Here is a 19,024-nt window from a genome sequence, read left to right on the forward strand (position 1 = left end):
CAATGGGCAATTGTACTAAATAAAATATTTTGATGTTGGGTTTTAGTGATGCAGTTTTGGATGATTGTGGACAATTGCAGCTTTATGAGGTTTTGTAATTGTCTTGATGATGTAATGCAGCCATATTTCATTCAAACTTTTGAATTTGTAAAATAGTATTTGTGAATACAAAACTCCCTAGATTTTCATCTTTTATAGAAACGTAAATTAAAGAAATACGTATGTAATACAAGTAATCCTTGACTTACAATAGTTCATTTAGTGACCATTCAAAGTTATGGCATCACTGAAAAAAGTGACTTACGACCATTTTTCACATTTACAACTGTTGCAGTATCCCTATGGTCACATGATTAAAATTCGGACGCTTGGCAACTGGTTCATATTTATGACTGTTGCAGTGTCCTGGGGTCATGTGATCCCCTTTTGAAATCTTCTGACAAGCAAAGTCAGGGGAAACCAGACTTAACAAGTGTGTTGCTAACTTAACAGCTGTGGTGATTCACTTAATAACTGTGGCAAGAAAGGTCATAAAATGGAGCAAAATTCACTTAAAAACTATCTCATTTCGCAACATAAATTTTGAGTTCAGTTGAGATCATAAGTCATGGGCTATCTGTACTGCAGAGTTTACTGTGGATAAAGCAGAAATCCATTAAAATTTATAACTGCTTTTTCAAGACATAGTTGTACAATACCATTCTACTTTCCTTAACAGGAGAAAGAGAAGTTCCACAAACCTGTCCATACTGAATTTCCCTTTGTATTAAACATTTGTTGCGTGGGGTTTCAAATCAATCTCATCCCACCAAATGCTTTCAATACCCATGCTTGAAAGAGATTGTACAATTTAATTAGATATTCATTATGTAGGTGAATTTTTGAAGGTACTGCATGTAAAAAAAAAGCTGAAGTTGTGCTCATGTTCTATCTTGCGGGCATAGTCTTGTTTTTATGGTGACAGATGAATAAAATGCTTCTGACTCTTGTGATAAGTGGTTTAAATCAACCTGTTACTCCTTACAATGTTTTTGAGAAGATATCTTAGTGACAAGTAGACAATGTTCCAGGCAAGAGTGAGAAGATGAATAATAATTCCCTTTTTCATTATGTATGAATCCAAAAAGAGATTTAAGATTCTCATGCATTATTTTGAATAGAGATTATATATAAGAAATGAGGCCTGTGCCTAATGCTTTACTTGACCAAGAATATGATTGGTGGCCTATGGCAGTATACTTCTGTCCATTCTTCTATGTAAAATGTTGTGCTGGCGTGTCAAAATTCTTTGTTATGAAGATCTTCAGGTATAAATGAAACTAGTTCTCTTAATTAAAAATAGATTTTAAACTTACTACTATGTTTCTGGATTTCTGTTTGTCTCATGGAAGAAAGTAAAGAGCTGCTTAGTTTTAAGGATAAATCAATGAGAGACACTAATTTGGGAGTGTGGGGGGAAATAAAAATTGTGATTCAATTGTTTGGACCAACCACTCAATAAAGATTTTCTTTGCAAAGAAGCTTTAACAATAGAAAAATGTTAGATTCAGAGTAAATCACTTTTAAATATGGTTAAATATCAGTTTTGAAGTATACACAGAAAATCAAAACAGATCCAGTTGCCTTTCTTCATGTTTATTTTCATTATCTCATAGTTCCTGTACAATTCGCTGCTGATATATAATGTATATTATGAGTCCAATCTTGATTCTATTATAATATTGTAATTGTTGGAATGAAATCCTATTTCTGTTATTTATATATCTTTTTAGCACATTTTTAGTAAAAACAACACTGAGGCAAGAATACATTTGCCTTGCCTGAGGTAGATAAAATCAGTGGTTACGAGAAGGATTTTCCCCCTATAGTAGTAATCACAGGGCATTAGAGCGAGGTTCCTGAGTCCACTTTTAAACCTAATGTTTGTAGAATAAAATCCTTTCTGATGCCTGTTTTGAAATGGCTTCCTTATGATTGATGAGTTGTTAATTGTTTAATTAAGAAGATATTGAAATTTCAGCTTTGTGGTGAAATGACTCAAGGTGGATTTTTTAAAAAAAGTCAAGGCAGTATTGAGCCTAAGGCATTATCATCAACCAAAGAGCAGTAAGTAAATAAAGTTGTTCTCAGAACAGAAGTTCTCAGAATGGAAGTAAGCAATAGTAGTATGTACAACTGAGTACAACTCAGTTCAAAGGAGTTGTTGAAGAACTGGGATTTATTATTATTATTGGAAACAGGGCACTTGGGGAAATAATCTTTTTCTATATAACATGAGCATGAGACAGGAACAGAGAGAAAAAAGTATACAGTTTAATGTTCTGCTCCTCTGCTATTCTGACATCAAGGTGCTCTTGATTTTGAAGTGAAAAAAGACATCAACAATCCTACATCAAATTGGTTTTTGCCTTCATTTGTTCTGCTACGGTGTTTAAACTTCTGAATATATATTTTTCTTCATCATGCCAGGGAACAGTTATCATATAATGAATGGTATGAATGAATCTTTCTACAAGTTTTGTTTCTTTCATTATGAAGGATGTTGCTTGCTTGATCTATTTTTGGGGGGGGGGGGTTATGGTCTGTTTTGCAGAAATTAGATGAGTGTAAAGACTTCCATAGGGTTGCTGATTCAATAGGATATAAAACCTTTAGAAAATCAGAAAGAATGTTGGCGCATACTTGTTATTAGCTATACATTAATCTCCAGTTGCAATGTATGGCCGTGAAGATTGGACCATAAGAAAGGCTGAGCGCCAAAGAATTGAGGCCTTTGAACTGTGGTGCTGGAGAAGACTCCTGCGAGTCCCTTGGACTGCAAGACGATCAAACCAGTCAGTCCTAGAGGAAATCAACCCTGACTGCTCTTTAGAAGGCCAGATCCTGAAGATGAAACTCAAATACTTTGGCCACCTAATGAGAAGGAAGGACTCACTGCAGAAGAGCCTAATGCTGGGAAAGATTGAGGGCAAAAGAAGAAGGGGACGACAGAGAATAAGTAGCTGGATGGACTCATCAAAGCAGTAGGTGTGAGCTTAAATGGACTCTGGGGGATGGTAGAGGACAGGAAGGCCTGGAGGAACGTTGTCCATGGGGTCGTGATGGGTTGGACACAATTTTGCAACTAACAACAACAACAAATACATTAATCTTTATGGGGGAAAATTAAGATGACATGTTAGAAAGAAAAGAAATATTTAATAAATAATATGGAAAGATTTGCTGAAAAGGAAGAAAGGCAATAGAGAAAAAGTTCTAAATTCTACTTCTATTCAGAAATGCAAGTGAATCAGTTTGGCAATTCTGCAAAAGAACATTTGAAATGAAGCAAATAATAAAAGCAGTGGTGTTTACAATGAGTTGCCCAACCAAGGAAGAGATATGAATTATGCTTTCCAGAAGCTATTATAGCCATTTGTAAGAGAAATAAACTTGAAAGGTAACTGGTGGGGTATTGAACTTGATGACTTTCTAACTGAGCATGTCCTTGATAGTACATATAATGAAATATTAGAGTGTTGATCTAAGAACAGGGACACTTGAGTTCATGCCTTCCTCTCATTCACATATTCATGGGATACTTAGGGTCAGTCACTTGCTCCTCAGCTTAATCTACATAATGATGCTATGAAGCTCATATAAGCAGGAGAAAAAGAACCTTAAGCAACTTGGAAGCAGAGCAATATGTTAATACAACAGAAATCATCAGTAATTGTCAGTCAATCAATTTCAGGGCCCGCATAAAATACAATTGTTTACTCAAACTTTAGTTTGTTACAATGTATTTGACACTGATATAGAAGGCTATATTGTCCTGCTTTATTATTCTATTGGCAGCATTTTATTGTTACTGCTATAAATATAGCAAATGATAACTTTCACGATCTGGATCTTTGTGTAATGAAGCAGAAACCTTCATAAGGAAAATGCTTTTGCAATTTTTTTTTGTTTTTTTGCTATGAATTTGGATTGGAATCAGCTTTTTTATTCCGATACCCTCCATATATTTGGAGACTTCATTTTTCCAAAGTTTTAGATCATATGATTCTTTCAAACTATTCTGTCTAGATTAGTTGCTTGCTATTCTTTGTAAGCTTAAAAGTTATTTAATGGTCTGTATGTTAGTATAGTTTGTGATTGTGTTATCAAACTGTCCATTCTATGTGACAAGATATGAATTCAATCCTGGCAGAGTAAAATATATTTCATCCTTAATAGACATTGCTCTTTCAGGATTGGCCATTAAATAAATTGGAGTGGCTGCTTTAGGCTGAAAATGCTGGAAGGTGGGGAGTGAAGTCAAAGCATTAGAAGACAGAAATATGAGTGGTATAAGATATATTCGCAACATTAAATTACTTCACTGTCTTTAGACATGATGCAATATCGTATCCCCATCATCAGTGTTTCAAGTATGTTCATTCTTGGAATATTTAATAAGCGATGCAAACAAAAAATAATATCTTTGTAAAGTGCACCTTTATTTTTACTATCAGGTCAAATGTTCAAGGAAAAAAACTGCATAATACATGCAATATTACCCATATAGGTCTTCTACCATAAATGCTCATTTTACTTCAAAGAAAAACCTCAGATCAGATTTTATCAGTTTTTGCTGAACACAAAAGTCTTAAACATTGAAATCTCACTTTAATTCCAGATAGTGTTTACATGTTAATAATGCATTTCTGCGTACAGATTTCAAAGGTGTCAAAGAATCTTTTGACTGAAAAATCAGAGGCCATGGGTGTAAAGAGATTGTTTATATTGCAAAAATAATTATTAGTTCATTTTTCAGAAAATCCACATTGGTTTTCATGCTATTTCCTTGTGTAATATTAGCCCTCATTCATTGTTTCTAGTTTAGCACTGTCAGGAGCAGTCTGCTAAATAAATGATTCACAGCCTACAAAGTATTATTTAATTCTTTAGATTACCAAAGAGGTCAACATTTTGCATTCACCTACTAAAACATTCCATTTATATTAAAAGCAAAAGTAAGTGTCTATTTTCATAAAGGTGCTTAGGTCTGAATCTCAAGGTTTTTAAAAATGTACTGTATATATTTTATAGCCACTACAGCAGCCTCTGTGTATGTATGTATACATATATACTTATACACACCTAGACAATATGTTTGAGGATCGTAATCCCCCAAAATCAAACAACATTGAATTGACTCTCCTAACACATTTGGAAAGCACCAGCACAGAAAGGGCTCTATTAGAAAGTTGGTTTATGGTAGAAAAGTTAAGGGCATGGCAATCTTCCAACTTCCCAGAAAGAGGTGAACCCAGATGTTACCTGTCAAGATGCTCATAGCTTTAACAGATCTGTCACAAGGTCAGACAAATACCACTTCCCTGTTACTTGGCTTGGCTCTGTTTCTTAAATCTTCAATTAAGAACAGTGGAAGAGTTCACTCACAGTCATTGACCTCATGTATTTAATTCTGCTGCTTAACTCTGATGTTTTTTAAAATTCTGACATATATTGGGCATTAAAACACAAAAGTAGTATAACATAAGTCATATTGTGGGTAGGTTTCAGTCTATTGTTCCAGTTGGTTTGTCATTAGGACTAGTGCATTTTAATAATTTCTAGGTTGTACGTTTCATTTATTATTCAAGTTGCACATAACTGATAATTTCCAAATCATTTGTTTAAAAATGAAAGGACCTAGGATCTCTCTTGCTGGATCTAGGGATGAATAGGCACCACTGCAGAGAGACAATTCCATAACTAGCCTGGCCCCAAGATATGAAGCTTGTGACACCTGGAAGCATCCTGATAGCCAATGCAGCTTACAGAACAGAAATATCACATGTATTCAATGACCGATGCCCATAATTGCTTACACCACTGCATTTTGCCCCAGCTGTAGCTTTGAAAGAGCAGATAGCATGTTTCCAGAACTAAACCAAAGCCACTCAGAATTACTAGGGTTGACTTGAAGTCTGTTGTTTCCATCCAGCCCCTCGCCCCAGCCTCTAGATACTAAGACAGAATGTACAGTGTTGTGACATTTTTTTCAAGATCTGTGCGTAAGTTCCTATGGAGATCTCAGGATTGTTTGCATTTTCTATATTCTTTCCTCCTATTGGCTCTTAATAGATATACCTATCTGAAGTAGTGTTGCCTGCCACACTAAAAATGATATAGAATCAAAGAAATCATCTTTTTGAACAAGGAAAGATGGTGGTAACTTGACTGAAAGTTCTTTATAAAAAGCAACAACCCACTTCAGTTGGGTTTAAATTTAAATGAATAGACAGCATGAAATGAATCTTTTAAAAAAGGGAGAATAGCAATCTTTCTATTTCTCAGTGGCCTTTCATACAAAGTGTTTTATTGAAGAGATTGGCCCCAATAATACTCTGGTGGCACCCGTAGTGGGATTCAATTTTTTTTTACTACCGGTTCTATGGTGGGCTTGGTGGGCGTGACATGGCTTGGTGGGGCATGGCAACAGAAGGATACTGTAAAATCTCCATTCCCTATGGATCAACTGGGACTTGGGAGGCAGAGAATAGATGGGGGCGGGATCAGCCAGAGATGGTATTTACCAGTTCTCCAAACTACTCAAACTTTCCACTGCCAGTTCCCCAGAACTGGTCAGAACCTGCTGAATATCACCTCTTGGTGGTACTGACCAATACTCTGTTAATTTCCCAAATTGCTGAAAGTTTAGAACTATACAACAACAAAGAAGTTATTAAGTTAGTGCAGAATGAAGCTGCAGATTTATAATTAGTACATTTCACTGTAAGTATATTATATCAATTCTAAAGGAGTAGCAGTGGCTGCTTATTTTTAAGATCAAACTTTTTTTTTAAAAAAAAAATCTGTTTTAATCCCAAATCAAAACAGGAATTATTTGTCCAGACATTTCAGGTACAATTATGCTTATCAGATTGTTCTTTTATTTTCCCTTTCAGCTACTTCATTATGAAAATTTTGCTATTTTTGATGTTTTCTCCTTATCCATGCTTTGTTTTCATGCCTGCACAAAAGACGGCAATTGAAAAAGATTTCAAATAATAAATAAATGCACACGTAATAGAAAAATCTAGTCAGGTTCATTTGTGTTTGGCATAAATATTGAGCTGTCTGCAATTGCAATGGAAAAATTTGTATATCATTCTTCAAATTTAAATATTCTATTACTAGTCTGCTGTGAGACAGTAATAAAAGCATATTAACTTTATGATCAAATTTTATGATCTTTCTCATTTCCTCTCTAGACAGTTTATTGGTCCATATTATTCTTTAATTTCTCCGTTGTTAATCAGTTTCGTCTCACATTGATTCTCTGCCAAGCACAGTCCCCTGCTATCTTTTTTGAACATCTGTTCCAGGCTATTAATAGCCTTACTATTAATTAACTATAAACTATTTTTAGACAGTTGTGAATATGAAGCAATATTCATATAATTTTAAATCCTTAATATTAAGAAGGTAGATCTCATAGAGAAAACACTTGTTAAGATCAAATCTGACTCAAATCTGACTGCCTTGGAAGAAACAGTCCATAGATGATTCTACATGTTATCCAAGGGTGGTTTTCACTTACCTTTCCTACCGGTTCGTAAATATGTTCCCATGTGCCTGACCTTGCTAAAAAAACATCCCTAAATAGGACGGCATAGAGCCAGGGCAGGTGGATGCCCCACCCGCGATTTCTGCTACCTGTTCAGGCGAACTGGTCTGAACCGGTTGAATACCACCATTGATCATCTGTATTTTCCTGCACCCTTCCTTATGCCTTCTATTATCATCTTGGTCCTAGATTCATTTCAGTATTAATAGCAACAATATCTACCTACTGTCATAAACCTGTTTGAGGTTATCTATTTAGGAAAGCAAGAAGATTCACTCTATGATTGTAGTGCAGAAAATAAGTTCTTTTCTAGGGTAGCCTATTATTAATTCTGTTCCCTTCCAATTGACATGTAAAATCAGTGTCTTTTTTAATCTTTAATCTTTTTTTTTTTTTTGGCTTGTATTTATGTTCCTTTTATCCTGATTCTGATAATAGATTATTGTTGTGGCACTTTTTTAAAAAAATCAAATACTTATTAGACAAATTCTGATTTGGAAAGCCACTGCTTTTTTGCTGTTCCACTTTTCTGTGCTGTTTAAGAAACTTTGAGTGGCTTTTGGAGACAGGATATAACTGAAAAATATGTAAGTCTACATTTCCCTGACTAAGCTTAGCAATCACCATTTTGTCTCTCTTAGCTAATTCTCCTTTCACATTGTGTACTGATATACTACCACCATCAGGTTTGAGACCAATCTCTGTAATGCAGATTATAAACCAAAACAACAAAAATTAGTAGTTTTATTCTTTAGTTGTAAACTCAGATCAAACTTCAGATCTTGAATGGATTTGCAATTGGTGTAGTGGTGTTGCTTCCTCCTTTGATCTGCAATCTCCTATCAGAAAACGATCATATGTGTATGATATATGATATCATATGTATATAAGTATATGTGTTTATATATGTTTATAAAACTGACATCATGCATTGCTAAAAATTGTTGATTCAACTTAATTTAATAATGAACATTTCCACTTCTTCCTATATATTTAAAGTTCCTACTCTTTGAAGATTCTGAAAATATATCTAAGAATTCAGTTACTATCTGTTCACTTCAGTGGTGGGTTGCAGGCGGTATGCCACGATACGGGCATACCGCCTGCCTGGAGCACCGAGTACCATTCTGGTACGGTGCTCCAGAGGGTCCACCCCCCCTCCCAAGCTCCTTACCTGTATTTGGGCTCTTATGCGCAAGGAGCACACTGTGCCTGCGTGACGCTCCGCCAAGCAGCTGGAGCATCACAGAGGTGTTCCAAGAGATAAGTACGCATGCGCGTACTGTGCGTGTTCATGTGGTGCATGCCGGAACCCACCACTTCAACAAGATTCTATCTCTCTCTCTCTTTCTCTCTAACTCTGTCTGTGTCTATGTGTAACTATGTGTCTATGTTTCTTTGTTTTTGAACTGGATAACTGTTTTATCCTAAAACCTTGGCACCCTATAAAAACACCTACTTTCTTGTTTGTTGTTATTTGGTGGTGGTCTTTTCAAACTCCTGAGTGTCCACAGTGAACCAAGGGATATCCTCAAATTATTGTGGAATAGAAGTTAGAGCTTTCCCTCAATATCACCCTCAGATGTATAAAATTATTGGTAGATTAGTTTTCCTATTCCCCAACAGTCTGTATGTAACTGATAGGAGGGAAACAGCAATACAGATCCTATCAGTTACATACAGATTGCTGGGAACAGCAACCGGGGCACAGAGGTATATTGGAAACAAGGGTGGAGCCGCCAGAATGTCATCAAGAGAGCAACAGATTGGCCTGTCTTAGATCAAAGAGATCCTTTGAGAGGGTCTCTGTGCTCTTCAAATAGTTCTTATGATTGAGATCCTTTAGCTTTATTGCAAAAGTATTTCCTGGCTTCAGACTCTGTCATATTCTGCCTTGTAATTGAATACATTTCCCCTCCTTTTAACCTTATGAAAACTTAATTTAGATGCATCCCAGGACTAACACACATTAAAATGAATTTGTTTTCTCCTTCAACAAGTGTTTACAGCTGTAACACTAAAATAGGTTGGTTCTGTCCTTTACCCGGCCTGATTTGCTCAAATTCTGCATTGCTTATATATGTGAATTGTATCTCCCACTAAAAAAACCTCTGCAAAATTAGGATGGGGGTACATCTTCATTGTTCAAAACCCCAATACTTATGGTTGCGATTTGTAAGGACTTATACTGCTCTTTTATTTAACTAAGATGATAGAAAATAGGCGAGTAAGGATTCTTATACTTCAATTGTAAAATAAGTTTTAGATACAATAATACTTAAATGTACCATTGAGGCATTTCTAGGATAGGAGTGGGAAGAATGGTAGATATAAGTAGAAGTCTGTTTTCTAAAATGATACATATGAACATAGGTATACCTGAGAATACATGTAAATATACTATGATGAGAATTGGCAACAGCTTTATGCTGAATGTGTTGAGTGGCAAACTTGAGTGGTTGCCTATGTAACAAGTACTATCATTAATGCAAAGGCAATCAATGTCTAGTTATGAAGGCAGTAAGTTATGTTTTTCAACACCAGTTGTTGGGAAAAAATGATCAGGATGATGCTGTCATGATTTCTCAGCCCCTTTGGGGTTCTCATTGGCATCTTATTAATTACTGTAAAAATAGAATAGCAGACTAGGCATTCTAATCCAAAAGAGCTCTTCTTATGGCATATGCGCATGGATAGAGGTCTTTTATTCAAATGCTGCATTAGCTACAAGCAGAAGTTTAAACAACAAAATGCCAATCATACAGTTACCAGTAGTGTTTTTATTGAAGAATGAAACATAAATATTCTTACACGGTGCTTCTACACAAATATGATAAGGGATTCGTGTAACTTCCTCTTGCCACATAATTTCAGTGCATGCTTTTATGAAGGTTTAGAAAGGACCTTATTGTCCTTGACATGGAATTAGTAGCATAACATAATTGTATGCAGCCTCCGTAGTTCCTGTATAGGGCATGACCACAGTTGATGAGTTTCTCATTCAAGTAACCCTCGACCTCATAAAATTGGGCTCATACCTAAGCCCACCCTTTATAATGCCAGATTTTTTTCTCATTTTCTGTCCATGCAGTTAACGTAAACGTGGTTTTAAAATACTGTTTTAACAGAATCAATTTCATGGTGAATGCATCTAGTCAAACAAGCCATTTAAACAACATCTTACTCGTGTGTAGCAGACCATTTTACAATTACTTGATAGTTTTACAAGTCTGTGTTTCAGACAGGGTAATTGGTTGTCTCTGATATGTGAGTTTGGGAATTAAACTCATTAACTTCATTCAGTGATCAGAATATTTCTTAGCAAACTTTGTTGTTCTGCAGTGGTGCCATTTTTAATGGCAGTTATATTTTAATATATTGTAGTTAGAATGCAAGAAAATAAAATAAATTAAAGAGCAAATTACATATCAAGTCACGGGGTATATCTTTCTAATACCTATTATAATTTTAGTACTGCTTAATAAAATTGGAATTTTCTATGATATTGCAACGTAGCAGTATAACCACTTGGTAACTTCATCATAATCATTTTTTGGACTTCTGTGCATTCTATGAATAAAAGGAACAAAATAATTGTAAATAAATTTTCTTAGACACAGGGTTGCATTGACGTATGTAGACTAAGCTCTTTGAAGCAACTTTCATTGGACATAGTATCTTGTAATTTAGCAATGACATTTCAAGGCCATAATAATTGCTTCTAAAATTTTGGCAACCTTTGACCATGTTCCCTCTGCCATCCATTCTCTGCATTTTCCGTTTTGAATGTTCCATAATCCTTCTATATTGCAACTGAGAAAACTGAAAAATAGCATCTTTGAGTCAAAAATAAGTTGAGTTTGATAAGAAAATAGCCATCTAAACTAAACAAATGTACCAATTTCTATTATTATATTTCCAATCTTAGCTTTAAATTCATACTTGGCCATACTTTGCCAGTTGATTTTATTTTTAACTCCATTTAAGTGGTCAGAGTTATTGCTTTTCTCTTATTTCAGCAACTACAAATACTTAGCTATTTAATGGAAACCATATTTACAGTGATATATGATCTTAAATAATAAGAAAGCTTAAAGCTTGACTAAGTTTTGTGTTGCAGAAATGCAAATTTTATATTTTTAATTGTGTGTTTTGTAGTATAGACAGTTGTTGATTTAATATTCTAAAATCAGTTTCTATATTTTGTGTGGTTAACTGCAAGATTGATTGTCTGTCTGTCTGTCTGTCTGTCTGTCTGTCTGTCTGTCTGTCTGTCTGTCTACCTATTCAGTTTCTATAGCTGCCCACCTCAATCCCATTGATTGAACAATGGTTGGGTTAACTTACCTAACAACCATCTTGCTTAGCTTTGGAAATTCTGGTTCCAATTGTGCTTGTTTAGCACTGTGGTTAAGATATGGTGTCTGAAGTTGTTGATCCTAGTATTGTTGCTGTTGTTTTAACCATTCGGCAGTATCCAACTCTTGGCAACTTTATAGGGAAGTGCTCTCCATGCTTCCCTGTGAAACACAGCTCCTTTCAGTTGTTGGATGTTCATCTTTGTATCAGTTTTGATGGCATCAAGCCAGCATGTTCTTTGCTTGCCCTCTCTTCTTCTTCCACTAACCATTCCTAGCATCATTGACTTTTCCAATGCATTTGTATTAGTATTAGTTTTTGAATACTTAATTTAATTAGTATTAAATAGTTAACACTAAGTATTTTAATCAAGCATTGGTTAAATACTATTAAATATTTAATACAAATACTTTAGTATTAGCTATTAGTATTTGTTTCTCTTTAATATATTTCTACAATTTATTGACAACCAAAAAAAGAAGTTAAAGGGGGCATATCTCTATTATATAATGAAATGTACAATATTTTTAGATGGTATAATATACATTGAATCACTTTCTTCACAATTGGTCCATGTGCTACCTTTATCTAAACATTTAGGGAAAAATAAAGCCTCAGGATCTGTTGTCCCATTAAATAAAATTAATGGGACAACTTAGACTGCAAATGCTGAGAAGGGAAATTAATAAAAATCCCTTAAATCATTTGCTGTACTCAGATGTGGTGGATATTCTTTTATTATTGGATTTTGAAATAAGACTAATTTAAACCTGTTTATATGTGAATGAAAGACTTTCACAAAATGCCAGGGCTATAGACTTTACTAAAAAGTTGAGAAAACATCCCCGACAAAGGCAATCCACTTCTGCATTATGGCCAAGAATACAGGTCTGAAAGTCTGTAGGAAGTCACCAGAATTCAAGCTTAACTTGAAGAAAGCTTCTGTAGTTTGTGAGTGGAATGGAGGAAGAAGATTATTTTAGACGTTGTATTGGGCTGCAAAATTTTTGGTCTCCTTCTTTACTTTTCATATTTCATATTTGGGCGTACAATCAGCTTCAGGCATACCAGCACCTGTTCTGAAATCTCCATGATTCTTATTTTATGACGCCTTTGTTAGTCTGGTATTCTCAAGATTAAATTCATATCCATAATTTGCATAAATGCTCGCCAGTCAATTCAGTTAAATTCAGAGTAATCCTTGCCCCATTGCATACTACCGTATATACTCGAGTATAGGCCGACCCGAATATAAGCCGAGGCACCTAATTTTACCACAAAAAACTGGAAAAGTTATTGACTCGAGTATAAGCCTAGGGTGGGAAATGCAGCAGCTACCGGTAAATTTCAAAAATAAAAATAGATACCAATAATGTTTTTGAATATTTATTTCAAAGAAAAACAGTAAACTAGCGGTGTATTCAATGAAATACTTCACTCACCTCATGATGCTGATGTCCCGCTGTGATGATGATGTCCCGTGCAGCCGCGGGAGCGATGTCCCGCCTCCTATGACACACGGCACAGTGATTCCTATCATTGGATCACTGTACCAGAGGAGGTGGGACATCGCTATGTGGCTGCTTGCCATAACAAGGAGGAGGTGGGACATCGTTGCAGAGCGGCAGGAGGGGGAGGAAGGGAAATCGTAAGACAGCCCTGCATTACATTAGAACGTGAGGAGGGGGGATGGTGCGGTGCGCGCTGCGCGGCAAACTGACACAGAGGGAGGGGAAACTCACAGGGGCACTGGGCCATTCACGAGTGTCACCCAGCGGCATGGCCCCGCCCTTTTTTCTCCTCCATTTCGGGCAAATTTTTCACTGACTCGAGTATAAGCCGAGGCGGCTTTTTTCAGCCCAAAAAGTGGGCTGAAAAACTAGGCTTATACTCGAGTATATACAGTATATACATATGCTTTCAAAAAACACATCTTAAATTGGTTTTGACAGCTGTTTATACTTGATTTGTAACTTTTAGGATGTGTGAAATCCAGTGAATTAAATAACTTTCAATCTGCTGTCTGAAGGATGTTGATCTGAAACAAAATTATCGTGGTTACTAATAATCATTCTGAATATTTCAGTCATATAACTTTAAATGGAATTTGATGTTTGTCTATTTCATTAAAATTAGTTTTGGGTTTGTAAATATGTCTTTATATTATCTTCTCTTGGGGAATTTCAACATACTTATTCACCCAAATATCTCTAATATCTCTAATTTAGAAAGTTATTGTATAATGTATTGTATAATGGAAAAATAGCATTTAGACAAACTAGTTATCCATAACATAAACATATGCAGTGCACAAGATCAACTTGGTGTAAAGAACAGCAAGAAATAATTTCAAAAATGAGCATTCAGCCATTTCTATTTTGAAAAGAATATATGGTAAACCGGCAAATAAACAGAACTAATTTTTTAAAATGCTGCTTTTTCTCTTTTTTTAAATAGATCAAAAAGTATTTGGAACTTGAACCACTTGCACGAGGGAAACGTTGGATACTTAAACCCTGTTCCTTGGATGACATGGCGTCAGTAAAAGACAGCTTTGGCTTTCTGATAAATTTACTAGAAGACAGAGATCTTGAGCCTTTAAGGATGTGAAGAAAACAAGGATGGTTCTCAGATAACATTGTACCTGTTTGTCTCTCTTTCAGCTGAATTATGGTTTGGCATACAGAAGGATGTGTTAGAGCTTGCAATAAATATATTTTTGCATTAATCCCAGAAAGTCTGTTTATAAATTCTGTGAATCAGATTTATGATTCATTTCAGTAATGGCGCCTGTACTACTGAATCGTGAATTCTTGTTATTTATCAACAAATCAATTCGCTGTATCAGAGTTTCCTGGATTGTAATAGCCATAATGCCGAATTTTGCTGGTATGGGCAAAGTTTAAATCCAGCTGTAAAGGGAGGCCCAAAGTTTTGTGGAAATTACAGTCATTGAGAACCAGAGTAAGTTTCGAAACCAAGGAATTTATTTTGATGCAATGAAAAGAAGATTTTTCAAAGAATGTATCCCACCCCTACTTTTTAACACTTACCAATTGATTTTTTTGAAAGAAAATAATAATAATAATAATGCAAACCATTAATTTAATAGGAAGGGTGAGAAAAACCTCATTCGTCAAACAATGAAAATATTAGTATTTTGTTAGGATTTGGAAGTCTCAAGTGCAAATTGCATTTGTAAATTAAAATTAAGTTGATGATTGTATAAAAATGATGATGAAATGGAGTTGTAGTTAAAAACAAGAAATAAGAACAATAAGTAAGTTTAAACAATCATTGGATGTATTATTCATGACTAGTGTTATGCTGGAATTCCTAGCCCTTGGAATTATTGAAAAAATAATTCATTGTCTCTGAATTATATTTGAAAGTCTACTGTCTATATTTTTAAATACCCCTATTTTCAGGGGATTAGATTTCTTTTAAATTTTATTCCAGACTGAATATTGTAAAAAAGAAAAAAAAAAGCTTCCTGGTAATAGAAATTTTTGTTGTTTGTTATGCATGACAACACTCCATTGAGTTCCAAGAATGTATCCATCTTCTAGTTTTGCTTATTTTGGAAGATTGCTTCAAAATTAAAAACTGCCTTGTTCATAATGCAGCACTGAATTGCTCTTAAGTTGAATTTGTATATTAAATATTAGAATCCTTGATCAAAACTAGAGTGGAACTGCACTCTAGTTGAGATACTGCAGCATTTGGTTTTATTTCTTCATTTTCTGCTTGATTTTTCTTTAATTTTAAAACAACTGAAGAAAGAAATCCCTTGCAAAGAATGCCATATTTTACATAATTTATACCTGTACATAATTGAGAGATAAAAGTGATTTCTTCTATAAATCTCTGTGTTAAAAACATTTACCCCCTCCCCTGGGAAACAGCCAGTTTTACTTTTGTTTATTTCTGATGCCACATGTATATAATTATTTGTATATAATAGTAGTGGTGAGATTACCAAATGTAGAAATTATAGTGAACCAAAACCTAAACATTGTAATGCTAATTGATTTTTTGACATCACCACTTTTTCCATCCTGCAATGCCATTTCTATAGTGATAGGCATTTTGAATTATACAGAGTAATCCTTGTTTAGAAAGCATGTGGCAGTATATAAATTAAATAAATAGGTTCTTTCAATTCATGTTTTATAACTCTCTAGCTCCATCACAAGAAACTATCATATAAGAATATGATAATTTTCATAGACTCAAATCATTCTTCATTTACATTGGGGGGGGAGAATCCCATTTATATAAATATGATTAAAATCATTTAAGAGGAAACAATGGAGCTAACTCTGTAACCATAATTGGGTCCTATTGGTCTCTTTAAAGGAATACCATGACCAGCAGGTAAGAGTCAAACAATTTTGCCACCTCTAGTTTACCCCAAATCTAGATTTACCTCTAGATTTACCCCAAATCTAGTTAAAAACTGATTTAAAAAAGTTATTTAGGAGTAAAAAAAAATAGTCCCTTTATAATACAAATTATAGACTAGGATTCTATTCCTAACTATAATAAGGAGTAAGCAATGTATTCTGTGGAGTTTTCCTTTGATTAACATACATACAGTCCACCTGCAGAACTTTTATGAAAATAAAAAATGTTATTATTTCTCTAAGAATTTCCATCAGAAATGTTTGACTTTTGTTCTACTTGATAAAAAAAGATACTTGATCTGCTAAATGACTTCAAATCATCCCTTTCATTTTTAATGTCTGTTGGATTCCATTTTGGAGTTGTGGTTAATATCAAAAATACTTTTGTATTCCTGAACACCTCACTTTTCTTAAAAATTATATTAAAAAGCATGACCTACTTAAAGTGTTCTTGAATGTATATTAATCAGTAAGCAGTTTTTAACCCTGCTCTATTCCTTCCTCCCCACCCACCCGATCTGGCATTCCATTTTAAACGACATAAAATTCCCTTTCCATTTTCTAGCTGACACTGCTGAGAAAAAAAATCACCACTACTGAATATTCCTGCTTTGTTTTAATTGGGGAAGTTGTGGTGCTACACTTCCAGGCATCTGTTAAATTACTTTCTGGGTGCGTTTGTGAGGGTGCTGGTGCCCGTGTTGGGCTTTTTCTGAGACTGATGACTGTCTGCAGCACTTGAGCAGTAAGAATAAAAACACAATCAATCAGTATCCCACTGCAGCTGTTTGGACAGGTTTCTGCCAGGTTCGAATGCTTTACAACTGTCAGTGGCTCCTTTTGTCTGCTCAGAGTGTTGCTTGATGTTTATATCGTGTGCTCATATCCCCCCAAAGTGCTCACATTTTTAAACTTTTAATGTGTTCAGTGTTTTTGCCTGTCCCATATAATGTGCCTGTGCCACATGTCTGCAATTACATATTCAAATACTGTAACCCGATGTATGTGTTGTATTATTGAGCTTCTTGCATTTCATTATTTATAGAGGTTAACAGATTTTTGTACTTAACTAGCTAACCCAGATGCCCTTTTTTGTAACAAGTAATTTATATTATAAAGATTTGTATCTCACTGTACTTAAAAACAATGATTGATAGCTAACTCTCCATATATCCCTGACTTTATACTAAAATGCAGCATTGTTAACAAATTTCAGGCAGAAAACTGCCATGCAGAAAGAATTGTTTTGTGATTTATATAGTTTACGCTAACCACAATAAATGCTGTGTAGAACATTTAAGTATGTTATGTTTTAAATTGGGTTTCATATTCAATAATGTGTTTGGGATGGTTATTCATATCCACAAATACTTTGAAAGCACCCAACCATTCCATGAAATACAGAATACAGAAGCAAGTCATACAATAATTAGTTAGAATAATTTATATAATCAAATTAAGGCAATACTTAACACTAGCAAGAAAAGGAAATGCTTTACCTTAAGTCTTTCCCAAACCAGTGCTTTCTAGATGTCCAGTTCATCCATTATCTGTAACTACAGAAAAATGTTTACACTGGAATACAGCAGCCAATAAATCTTATAGAATGATAGATAGAATCTCAAGCAGAAATTGTATTTGATCCTGCAGAATTCACATGGATTGTCAGTGTTCATGTTTGGCTGTTTATATTTCCCCAATAAATAAAATGGTTTCTTCTCCCAGGGAAAATAAATAGCCATCAGAACATGCATCAGTGCTTAAGTTGCCTGATTGAAAAGTTTGTAGACTTTTTTCCCCTCAAAATGTACCAGTATGTTTTCTCAAAATTCTTTTGAAATACAAAAGATGCCAAATTGCAAATGTCAGTCACCTGAGGAACATCAACAAGTTATCAATGGCCAGAATCTAAAGAGCTTTTTTCCTCCTTCTGAAATATCCCTGTAGGAATATTGGATGCATTTTAAAGAGGTCCATTCAGGAAGTCTTTTTCAAATTTCCCTACATAGAAAAAGCAGTTTACTCTGCAGCATAGGGAGCTACTCTATAAGGCAGGGATGTCAAATTCAAGGCCCATGGGTCGGATTCAGCCTGCAGAGTACTTAGATCTTGCCCGCAGGCCACCCTGGAAACAGCAAGGGACCGGTCCATGATGCCTCTATCAGCAAAAACAAGCTCAGGAGGGCTGTGGTCTCTCGAGCTCTGTTGTCAGCTGCAATGGCCTCTTGCAACCCTCTGCCAGGGAAAATGGAGCCCAGGAGGGCCGCCTGTGGCCCCCCTGAGCTCTGTTTTTACTGGCAGAGTGCTTAGGCTACCACAGGGGCCCCTGAAATGAGTAACATCCAGCCGACCACACCCACCCTGGCCACCCCCCAGGTCAAACACAACCCTGATGCAGCCCTCAGTGAAATTGGATTTTTGAACCCCTGCTATAAGGAAAACTCTATAAGGAAAACATTGCTACTACTTATGAGTTTATGGAGGCTATGAAGACTGGCTGATGATATATTCAAAATCAATCACTATCTCCATATGCTAATATTTGTTTTATACAGTAAATATATGAACTTAAAAGGAGGAATATAGTGAAAGCGAAAAATAAATGAAAGACACATTTCATTAGTGTTTCCAAAGAAGTGAAGTGAGAGACATTTGTCAT

At 35.1% G+C, this 19,024-nt stretch overlaps 1 protein-coding gene across 2 annotated transcripts in view; it reads left to right on the forward strand.

The window, feature by feature from the left end:
• ARL15 (ADP ribosylation factor like GTPase 15) overlaps positions 1–16,573 on the forward strand; it is a 164,011-nt gene extending 147,438 nt beyond the window's left edge. Inside the window, exon 5 of one of the 2 annotated variants that reach the window (XM_032214133.1) lies at positions 14,417–16,573. In XM_032214133.1, coding sequence (XP_032070024.1) covers positions 14,417–14,569 — 153 coding nt within the window. In that variant the 3' untranslated portion in view covers positions 14,570–16,573. The remainder of the gene's footprint in view (positions 1–14,416) is intronic. The other variant, XM_032214134.1, reaches the window with a different exon arrangement.
• Positions 16,574–19,024: the final 2,451 nt, after the last annotated feature.

Source organism: Thamnophis elegans, chromosome 3 (assembly GCF_009769535.1).
Source record: "Thamnophis elegans isolate rThaEle1 chromosome 3, rThaEle1.pri, whole genome shotgun sequence".
NCBI lineage: Eukaryota > Metazoa > Chordata > Lepidosauria > Squamata > Colubridae > Thamnophis > Thamnophis elegans.